The sequence below is a fragment of the Pogoniulus pusillus genome, chromosome 13 (genome assembly GCF_015220805.1).
Source record: "Pogoniulus pusillus isolate bPogPus1 chromosome 13, bPogPus1.pri, whole genome shotgun sequence".
NCBI classification, from domain to species: Eukaryota; Metazoa; Chordata; class Aves; order Piciformes; family Lybiidae; genus Pogoniulus; species Pogoniulus pusillus.
The window spans coordinates 2,903,141-2,914,415 of record NC_087276.1 but is presented as its reverse complement, the minus strand read 5'-3'; the positions used below and the strand labels follow the sequence as shown (position 1 = coordinate 2,914,415).

At 47.7% G+C, this 11,275-nt stretch overlaps 1 protein-coding gene across 1 annotated transcript in view; it reads left to right on the top strand.

Moving 5' to 3' along the window:
• The first annotated feature begins 237 nt into the window (after nucleotides 1–237).
• The window catches only part of WDFY1 (WD repeat and FYVE domain containing 1), a 28,497-nt gene continuing 17,459 nt past the window's right edge, over nucleotides 238–11,275 (top strand). Inside the window, exons 1-4 of the mRNA XM_064152794.1 lie at nucleotides 238–497; nucleotides 8,265–8,332; nucleotides 8,948–9,021; nucleotides 10,879–10,933. Coding sequence (XP_064008864.1) covers nucleotides 361–497; nucleotides 8,265–8,332; nucleotides 8,948–9,021; nucleotides 10,879–10,933 — 334 coding nt within the window. The 5' untranslated portion in view covers nucleotides 238–360. The remainder of the gene's footprint in view (nucleotides 498–8,264; nucleotides 8,333–8,947; nucleotides 9,022–10,878; nucleotides 10,934–11,275) is intronic.

Here is an 11,275-nt window from a genome sequence, read left to right as displayed (position 1 = left end):
GCCTCTAAAGATGGTCTTTAGCGATTCCTTCCAAGTCCAACCCTTCTATGACTCTTTAGTTCTGCTCCTCGGGAAGGCAGAGCCCTTCTGGAGGCGCCCCAGCGGAGCCGCCCCGCAGCAGCCGCGGGCAGGCAGCCCGCCCCTCCCCGCACCACGGCGCCGCCGCTCCTCTCTCCCACCGAGCACGGCCGCCGCCCGCCCCGCCCCGCCCCGGCCGTGACGCCAGCGCAGCGGGGCTGCGGCGCTACACGGAGCACCTCGGCCCGACGGGCGGCGCCGCTACACGCAGCCTTACGGCGGCGGCCGCCGGGCTACCCCCGCACCGCCAGCGGATGGGCGCCGGGCCGGTGCCGCGGCAACATGGCAGCCGAGATCCACTCGCGGCCGCAGAGCAGCCGGCCCGTCCTCCTCAGCAAGGTCGAGGGGCACCAGGATGTGGTCAGCGCCGCGCTCCTCATCCCCAAGGAGGATGGAGTTATTACGGCCAGTGAGGACAGGTAAGCGGGGCCGTGGTCCAGCCCGTTCAGGCGCCTCAAGGACCGGTGAGGCCCGTCAGGGCCTGCTCGGTGACGGGCTGGGCAGGGCGGGCCGTGGCGGGGCAGCCTCTCGGTGGTGGGTCGGATGCAGGCTGCTGTCTCCTGTCGGCGGTCTCTGCCCCGTGCGGGGCTGGGTCTGAGCCCCCCCAGTCCCGGAGCCGCCGTTTCCGCTCCCCTCTCTCGGCGTCATCCGCTCCTCGCTGGGCCGGGCCTGAGCCCTTCCTAGCCCAGAGGCTCCGGAGCTGCCCCTCTTTTCTGCGGTCTCTGCTCCGTGTGGAGCTGGACTAAGAGCCTGGGCCCATCCCCTTTTTCCTTTATGTAGGGCCGGGGCTGAACCCCTCGATCCCGGCTCACTGGGACCGGGGACCAGCGGAAGGCGGGAAAGGGCCGAGCCGGGGAGCGTGGCGCCGGGACGAGGGGGAAATGATGCCTTCGGCCCAAACTTTGCCGAGGGGCAGGCGGCCCTGACGCATTGCCTGCAGCCATAAGCCAGCAGCCGAAGTTACAGTTAGAAGGAGCAAAGTATCATTCACCGATTGCGTTCCTCTTCTCATAGGAAAAAGCTCATCTACTTCATGCCCCTGCGAAGCAGATGGAAAAGTAGAGCTCATTTGTGTGTAAAAGGGTGGGAGCTGTATGTGAGCAGAACCGAAAATACAGGGGACGTGTTTTCCTTCGCCTTCAGCTCTGCTGGCTGATTCACTCCGTGGTGCATTATTGTTTCTTCTGTCTTCTCCCTGAGCTGCTCCAAGTGAAAGCAAGGCCGGTCTGATGTTTGGGTATCTCACACCTGTTTCCTTCTGGGTGAGACGGATCAAGGAGTGAGTTGGCAGATTGAGGGGAGAGGTGGCAGTGAGCTGCTGAGGACAATGGTTTCTGTCTGGAAGGGGAAATGGTTTCTGAGTCTAGTCCTCATCCTTGGCTTGCGCAGCGTGGGAAACATCTGCCACAAAGTCGGTAATGTCTTTAAGCAGTTGTTCAGAAGAAATAAGCATTGAAATGAGAAAAGAAGGAGCACAGAGGGTTGTTGGCTAGGAGAGAGGCAAGGCGTCTGCAGTGCCGTGATGGGAACTGGAATTTCCTCCCTGCCCTGTGTAAAGTGACTTGTAAATGTGCGGACCCTTGAGAGATGTGTTTGAGGAGCTCCTGCCTAGAAACGGCAGCAGCGGTTGAATGGACCACGTCGGAAAGTGCTTTCTTTGGGATGTATCTTGGTGGAGAGAGAATTTTACTTTTAAGCCTGAATTTGCATCAGTTTTTGCATGAATTCTCTTTCCATTAGACTGTGAGGGTACAAGTGCTGAGAATCAGCAGAGGTATGATGTTACCTGAACTGTTTAGCTGTTTTTTTTCTGGTGCTTATGTTAAAAAGAGGCAAACAAACGAGCTAGCAGCAGCACCCGCTACTGTTATGTGCTCCCTGTGAGCCAAGGCGTTCAGGATCTGACAGGGAGGGGAACAGATCAAGTGCAGAAGACGTAAACTCATCCTGGTTTAAGTTTACCAGACGTTGTTAGTTTCTCCTCTGCTGCCATTAAAGCAACTAAGTTAGTGTAGGACCTCTCATGGTGCTTGTCTGTCTTTGCTTTCTGTGGAGAGGTGGTGAGAAGGTGTTTTTCATTGGTATGCTAAGGATTGTTTACAAGTGCCAGGTGAACTCTAGAATGCAAGGAGCAGAAGTTGTTGACTTTAGAAGAGGAAGATTTCAGAAGTAGTTCTTTAAAGTGGCTAATTAGATTCCACCTCCCCATACACCTGGGCTTTTTTGGCTCCCCCTGAAGATCAGCAAATTTAATTCTTAGGTGAGTTAGCAATTATGAGGACTGGAGTAAAAACTCATCACTGAATTATACAAGCCTGAAGCACAAATGCTGTATTTGGGGTAGTTCTTCTGGTGTAATGGTACCGTGCAGGATGAAGTTGGCTTTTTGGGTGCTGGTGTGGGCTGAATCTCAACACAGAATCATAGAATCAACCAGGTTGGAAGAGACCTCCAAGATCATCCAGTCCAACCTAGCACCCAGCCCTATCCAGTCAACTAGACCATGGCACCGAGTCTGCTTTCAGCTTGTTTGATGCACTTCCTGAGGAGGAGAAGAGGAAACATCAGCTTTTAAGAGTTTGTGCCTTCAGCAGGATATGATGGTGCAGGTTTGCAGAGGAGACAGTAACAGCCTGTGAACTCAAAGGTGTGGTGAAGGGTACAAGCCTCCACAACTTCCCTTGGGTAACCTGTTCCAAGAAGTTGTGAAGGCTCCAACTCTGGAAGTGTTCAAAGCCAGGCTGGATGGGGCCTCGAGGAACTTGGGCCAGTAGGAGGTGTCTCTGCCCACGGCAGAGAGGTTGGTACTAGATAATCTCTGAGGCCCCTTCCAACCCAAGCAGTTCTTTGATTCTATGCAGGTTGGCAGTCTGCATGTTTGGACTGTATTGATAAGCACTGAGGACCCGGCTGCATCTTTATCCAGTCAGGTTTTGATGCTGTTTAGACACCTGTGCAAGGAGACCAAAGGCTGTAGCCCATTTTTGTGGTGTGTAAACCTCTAAGAGAAGCTTTGGTCTCGAGGCTTAATTCATACACTGTATTCCCTCTAATCTGGGGTACCTCCTACAGTACATTTGGGCCTACTCCCTCATATATCCTTCATCTACAGTTTAATGTTATCAAACCTACTGTGCTGGTGTTGGCTCGCTAAGGTGTAGGTGTTAATAACTCATACCTGCTTCTGCTGCTAACAACAAGCAGAGTTCAGACATGAAAGACCTGTAAACACCAGAAGAGGAGGGCCAGAATATTTTCCATTGCATCTTAATGCAGGTAAGGCTGTCAGATATTTCATAATAACCCATTAGAGGAACGTGTTTACCAATTAAGGGTGATGTAAACGTTGGTGCACAAGCGTTTGCTGGGAAAGCTGTGGTTTATCTTCTCGTTAGAGGAGCTGTAGTTCTTTTTTGAATGCTACGGTGAGAAGTGGTGGTTCTGTTTTTTAATGAGAGTACAAAAGATTCCACAGCAGATCCATGAACGCTAATCAAAATCTAGCTCCAGCTGCCCTTTCAAGTTTTGAAGCCAAAAAGAGGAAGCATGAATACTTGCAGAATTGAACTAATTCGTTGGCAGGGTACTTGCCAGCTGTGAAGCTTTCTCAGAACGTACCTAGGAAGGGTGATTAACTCTCTGTCCCTGCGGGCATCTTCCTGGCCTTGGCTCCAGGACAACGTTTGGAATGGCTGTAGCGTGTCCCTCAGCCTCTGCAGGCAGTGCAGATGTCAGCTGTGGGTTAGATCTGTCTGTTCCAGGCTGGCTTCTGTTTTCTCCCATCTGAGATACAATGGTGTGGGCTGCAGAGATCTGTGATAGGGGCAAATCCTTGAACTTAGCCTTATTATCCTTGTCTTCAAATAACTAAGGCAAGATGAGTGTTTCCCAGCAGCAGATGGAGGTACTGAGGGATGATAAGCTATTGTGCAAGACTCTAAATGCAAGATCAAAGGTATTATATTTACCACAGGCTTATCTTTGGAGTCATAGCACTTCTGAATGCTGGTGTTCTGTGCCCAGCAGCTGCTTCTCTTGTTGCTTCAGTTCCAGTATTAGGGTTTGGGGAGGTTATGGAACTTATATATTGGTCTAAACAAATGTTTTAGTGAGCAGAAAGTCAACTGAAAGCATCAACTACAAATCGTGTCCTTGAGCTCCTATTAGGCTGTGATTCAACTACATTTCTGCTGCTGCTTTGGGAACATGCTCAATAGCAGTCTAAATACTTACAACTTTATGCTGACTACCAGAAGAATATAACCTACTCTTTTTCATAGGAAGGCAGTTCTCACGGCTTTCCCATCTGCACTCAAGCTCTTGGTGGTTTGAAGGTGTTGGGGAGATATGAGCAGAGCTAGGGTGACTGTGTAGTTCTTGAAGCAGTGTTTGTATCACAGCAAGTTTGGATTTGCTTGCTAATTTTTCACCATTTCATGACGTATTTGCATCTGGCTTTTAGGGGGCAGCTGATGTGGCATCAGCACAAGCACCTCTGGAATCATAGAGACATGGAATAGTTTGGGTTGAAAGGGAGCTTAAAGATCATTCAGTTCCAACTCGCATGCCATAGGCAGGGACATCTCCTACTAGACCAGGCTTTTCAAAGCCCCATCCAACCTGGCCTTGAACATTTCTGGGATTAGATTCTCGGCAACCAAAGCAGCAGGGGGACTTCTCTAGTCCTTTAAGCTAAACTCAGCATTTCACAAGTTATTTGGCCTAACAAAAGGCAGTGGCACCACAGGAGGTCTGTAGGAGAGAGAATCCAGAAGAAGCAGGATTTTGGCTCAAGTTATTTGCTGACAACTGTGAAACAATCTCTTCAAGTTTTGCTGGGTCAGAGCTCTGTGTAATTAGATATAAAGCTTTTGGACAGCTTATCTTTGCAGACATGAGGCAGTTGAAGTCTAAATCTCACTGAAACCAAAATAAGCTTTGAGAAGTTAAATTTGCTAACTGTGCCAGCTGTTTATTTAGGCTCCCTCTGTTGATGAGCAGTGCACAAGTTATACTTCAGCAAATGATTTGCTCAGAGAAAGCAAATTGTGGCATCCTTTATGTTAATTTCTAGTTTAGTTGACCAGAACACTGGAGGAAACTTGGGAAAATCAGCAATGCATGGTCTCAGTCATTCTGATAACTCAATAGCCTTCTTAGATCACAGGCCCTTCACTGCCTCTGTTGCCCTCCTCTGGACCCCTTCCAGCACCTCAGTGTAGCAAGGGGCTCAAAACTTAGATCTATGGAGTCTGGGTTGATGAAAAGCTCAACATGAGCCAACAATGTGCACGTGTAGCCCAAACAGCCAGCTGTGTCCTGGGCTGCATCAAAAGAAGTGTGGCCAGCAGGGCAAGGGAGGGGATTCTTCCCCTCTCATCAGACCCCACCTGGAGTACTGTGTACAGTTCTGGAGCCCCCAACACAAGAGGGACATGGAAGTGTTGGAGCCAGTCCAGAGGAGGGCCACAAAGATGCTCAGAGGGCTGCAGCAGCTCTGCTATGAGGACAGCTGGGGCTCTGCAGCCTGGAGAAGAGAAGGATTCAAGGAGACATTATAGTGGCCTTCCAGGATCTGAAGTGGGACCTACAGGAAGGCTGGGGGGGACTAATGGCAAGGTCTTGTTATGACAGGATGAGGGGGAATGGGTTTAAAGTGGCAGAGGGGAGATTGAAACTGGATGTTAGGAAAGGGTTGTTTGCAATGAGGGTGGTAAGACACTGGCACAGGTTGCCCAGGGAGGTTGTGGAGCACAGAAGCACCCAATGTGATCTTTGATCACATTGGGTGCTTCTGTGCTCCACAACCTCCCTGGAGGTGTTGAAGGCCAGGTTGGAGGAGACCTTGCACAACCTGTTCTAGTGGGAGGTGTCCCTGCCTATAGCAGGGGGTTGGAAGTGGCTGATCCTTGAGATCCCTTCCAAGCTAGACCATTCTATGATTATACAATTACATTACTTTGTCTAGGAGTGAAAGAATTGAGTAAGGAAGGGTGGCAAGCTACCATCTGAGGTGTTCAGAATGGTTTGAGTGTTATGGAGCTGCTTTAAAATGCAGATTAAAAATGCCTTACAATCATCGAGGTGCTCCATGGTACCACTGGCATCATCATGATAAAAATTACTTGGGTTTTTTGTTGGGTTTTTTTCATGTTACCAAGAAACAGCAGCTGCTGCTCTGAGGTGTTAGCTTCCTGACCACGAGACAGGATGTCAATTTGTGTGAAGAGAAAGTGAAAGCTTTTGAGAGAATCTCAATGCAAAATATTTAATGAGTTGGAGTAATGCATCTTTGTCACTGACCTGATGGGAAAATGATGGCTCACAAACATTGTTCCAAGGCAGTGTGTCCTCAGCTGTATTGATTTCAAGCTTTACAGATGGAATATAGGATCAGAATGTATCATCTAGACTGGGAGAGACCTTTCAGGTGGAGTCCAACCATTAACCTGGCACTTGCCAATTCTGCTGCTAAATCCATATCCTTCAGCACATCTCCACATCCCTCCAGGGATGATGATTCCACCACTTCCCTGGGCTGCCTGTGCCAGGCCTTGAGAACCCTTTCAGGGAAGAAATTGTTCCTAAAATCCAGTCCAAACATCTCCTTATCCTATCACTCCTTACTAGGAAGATGAGACCAACCCCCACCCCACTATAACCTCCTTTCTGGGAGTTGTTCAGTGAGGTGGTCTCATCTCACCCTGCTTTCCTCTAGGCTGAACAACCCCAGTTATCTCAGCCACTCCTCATAAGACTTGTGCAGTAGGCCCTTCAATGTCTCTGTTGCCCTCTTCTGGACCCCCTGCAGCACCTCAGTGTAGTGAAGGGCTCAAAACTGAACACTGTATTCAAGATGTGACTTTACCAGTGGTGAATAAACAGAAGTGATCTTCTCTCTAGTCCTGCTGGCCACACTATTCCTGATACAGGCCTGGATGTTGTCTGCCATCTTGACTACCTGGGCACATGCTGGCTTATTTTCAGCCAGCTATTGACCAACACCCCCAGGTCTTTTTCCACCTGACAGCTTCCAAACCTGTAGCATTTGAGGGGGTTGTGGTGACCCCAGTGAGTCACTAACCTGGCTGCTGTTCACTCTGTTTTTGAGTGATCCTATCAAGAAAAGCCCATAAATGGAATACAGGACTACAGCACTGCCTTTATAACTTCACCTTGGAAAGTCCTTGTGCTGACAGAAGATACCAGTCCCCTCCTGTGCTCTTTTTGACAGTCCCATGGCAGTCCTTGCTGGCAGTTCTGTGTGGTGGCAGTCCTGGCTGGCAGTTCTCTGTGGTGTTTACCAAATCCATCTTCTAGGTGTTTCTTCTTACAAAATCTAAGTATCAGGCCTTGTTTAGCTAGAGGTGAATAGAACAACTCATCTCAATGAAACTTCTCGACAGCATTTCCATGTAGTCATATTTACTTTTAGGTTTCAGCTCAGGAATGAGGAAATTGGATTTAAACAGAAGCAAGAAGGCAAACAATGGTTTGGAGAGGAAATTTCAAGTAGACTTAAAATAACCTTAGCACTGTCCATACATGTGCACTTAACTACTTGCTGTAGATTTCCCTTCCAGGGTACCTGTTGTAGGAATGCTTTTATCTGACAGCAAGTTTCCACTTCCTTGCTGATTTCTTTGATATCCCTCCTCCCAGGATTTGACAGTCGAGAGAGTGGAATACTGTGAAATGTCCTAAAAAGTCCTTTCCCTTTCCTTCCAAGGCCTGATTCTGGAAGGTTACAGACTAAAGCCAGTTGTATGAAGTGACTGGACATTGTGTTCCTGAGCAGCCTGCTGTGGGAGACTGCTTTAGCGTGGAGTTTGGACTCGACCTGTAGAGGGAGGTCACTTCCAGCACCTATCATGCTGGGATTCTGTGACACGTAGCAATCTGGGAGGTGAGCTTAGATAGTATTTCCATTTAGTAGTTGCTGAAACTCAGTGTATAAGTAGTTCTAACAACAACTCCTGAATATCCAAAGGTGGCAGTTCTTAGCACTGTTATTGTTACATTCAAGCACTGTTGAAGTACTATTATTTCTGTAGTACTGTTCTTCTGTTATGTTTGAGGAGCACAACAGCTAAGAGGACTGTAGCTGATACATCAGCAATAAACTGATTCAGAAGCAAAGGGTGATGCACTTAAAACTGCCTTCTCCCATTCTTTGCTCCACACAGAACAATACGAGTATGGCTGAAGAGAGACAGTGGACAGTACTGGCCCAGCATCTATCACACCATGTCATGTAAGTGCAGTGCTGGTGGTGGTAAGTGATTGCCATTGGAGTAATTTTGTTGTCATTTCTTTTCACATCTTCCTTAGCTCTTTGTTTCAAAAGGGAAGGAGTTCTTTTAAGGTTTTCTTCTCAGGGAAGTTTTAGGTAATGTCAGTGACAAGAGGCTCTTGAAGTTGCAGATGTTAAGACCTTTTTAAATATGAAGTTGCTGTGAAATTGCATATCACTTTCTAACACTTTAGCTGATACAGATGTAAAGAACAAGATACTGATCTTGTCTACGACTTGGGACTTGTTCTGAGCTAAATCTGGTGAGGTGAAATTTTTAAGTGTAACCAGCTGCATAGCTAGAGTTTTAACATGTGTACCACTCTTCCAAACTGCACTTTGGGGCAGGCAATCCCATTTGCACACAGTTCCCAGCAGTCTGTGTTACTGCAGCAGCAGACCTCTCCTCGGCTTCACACATGGGAATTTAACTGTCTTACCAAGGGACATTGATCTGTGCAGACTGATTTCAGTCAAGCTACTTAATCTCAAACAGCTTCTGTCTTGGTTTTAGTAAGACATATATATTCTAATCCCTCTGTGTCAGTAACTGCAATGTGCTTGCTTTTTCGGCAGCGCCGTGTTCAGCCATGGCATATCATCACGACAGCAGACGGATATTTGTAGGCCAGGATAATGGAGCTATCATGGTAAGCTGCTCTGGCTTCTCTTCCTAACACTGATTACAGAATTACAGAGTGCTGGGGGGTTGGAAGTGATCTCTGGAGACATCTAATGCAATGGCCCTGCTAAAGCCAAGTCACAGAGAGCAGGTTGCCCACAGTCACAGTGTCCAGGTAGGTTTGGATTCGCTCCAGAGGAGACTCCACAAACTCTCTAGGTGCCCTGGTCCAGTACTCTGTTGCCCTCACAGGAAAGTTTTTTCCTCCTGTTCTGATGAACCCTCCCGGGTTCCGGTTTGTGCCTGTTGTCCCTTTTCATGCCACTAGGCGTCACTGAAAAATACCTGGCCCTGTCCTCTTGATCCCTGCCCTTTAGATACTGAGAAGCATTGAGAAGGTCACCTCTCAGTCTTCCCAGGCTGAACAGCCCCAGGTCTCCCAGCTTTTCCTTGTAAGAGATGCTCTAGTGCCCTCAGCATCCTTTCAGCCTCCCTTGGAGTCTATTCATTAATTCCTTGTCTTCCTTGAGCTGGGAATCCCAGAACTTGACACAGTAGCCAGATGTGGCTTCACTTATGCAGAGTAGAGAGGTCGGAGAATCTTCCTTAACCTCTTCTTAATACACCCCAGGAGCCTGCTGGCTTTCTTGGCCACAGGAGCACACTGCTGGTGCATTGGAATTGTTCAGCTTGCCCATGAGCACCATTGTTGCTGGCAGCTGATAATTTATGTGTTTTCCCTTCTTTTTGAATGCTGCTACTGCTAAATGACTAAACTTCTTAGCAGTTCTGCACAGACCTGTATGGGAGACCTGCAACTAAAGAAGGGTTCTTCTGTCTAGAAGTGAGCCAGCTAGCCTCAGGAAGTCCTTGAGCCATTGGTGTAGCCATGGACCCAAAGAACTGTGTTTTATCAAGGAATTATTTTGAGGAGTATGTTAAGATGGACAGGGTTACCTGGGGATGTGCTAACAGGAGTAGTGAGCTGCAACTAACTTGCATCTGGCTGGAAGCATGGATCACCATGTGTATCCCTCTACATTGCCTAGCTGCAGGCTTTGTCAGATGTGGAAATTGCAGCACTAGCTCTGAAGTGGCAAGAGGCAGAGTTGATTTCTTTCTGGCAAGTAGTCCTTCTGTCTGTAATCTTGCTATAATTGCTCTCCCTTTCCTGGAGAGGCAGAACGGAAAGTGGGTCTTTATTCCTTTCTTCTTGTCAGAGGAGGGGGATCTTGTGACTCTCAGATGCTTTAGTGGTTTCCTTTCTCTATGAAAACAAGGTCAAAATGATAACTAGCTTGTAAGGAGCCAGGGTACTGCATCAGTGTCATAAATAGTGATGCCACTGATAATTAAGTGTGAGTACAGAGAGCAGTGATCCTCGTGGTCGCTACTTGAAACTGTACATTGAGACTTGTAAAGGATCAGTAAGAAGCCTGGTCGTAGAATCACAGAATACCAGGTTGGAAAGGATCTTGGGGATCATCTGGTCCAAGCAAACCACTGTCCCTATGGATCCAGTAGAGAATACAGCCACTTAAATCTGTCCATTATGAAGTCTGATGTACTAAATCCTAAATACTATCAGATACGGTAGTGTTTGTTCCTGATGGGGACAGCTGAGATTGATCTTCCTATAATCTCCCTTCAGCCAACTCTGTTCTGTTCTAAAAAGGTACTCCTGTTGACAATATAGTTCACCAGTGACTGCAATTTACAGTTGGTGTCTCAGAATGCTGTGCTTTGGTCTGAGAAACTTCCAGATTATAGTGAGGTTTATTGCTGATAAGCAAATTTTGGCCTGGGAGGCTACTGCTCTCTTTTGGGTATCAGTAATGCTTCTGTCACTGCTCTAGCTTATCTAACAATTCCTCTTTGTTTTCAGGAGTTTCATATTTCAGAGGACTTTAATAAGATGAACTTTGTGAAAACCTATCCAGGTAAACTCTTACCCAGTGTCTAACACCAACACCTGTCTGAAGGGGAGGCCTCTAAAATGCTTGGGAAGCTGGAAACTGCCACAGCTTAATCACACGCTAATATGCTTTAAGTCTGGCTGGCAATCTAGTTGTCAGTTAAGGATATCTGCCCTAAGGTAAATGTCCTGTTACTGAGCAATCCTGGGTCTGAGTTGCAGCCTTTGTCATGAAGGTCAGTGCATGAAATTGCAGAATTGTTGTTGTTGGAAAAGACCTTTAAGATTGAGTCCAACCATTATCTAACTTTTCATTATCAGCCTCCAAGTGTAATGAGCCAGAACTAGTGAGTTCAGATTTTGCTTT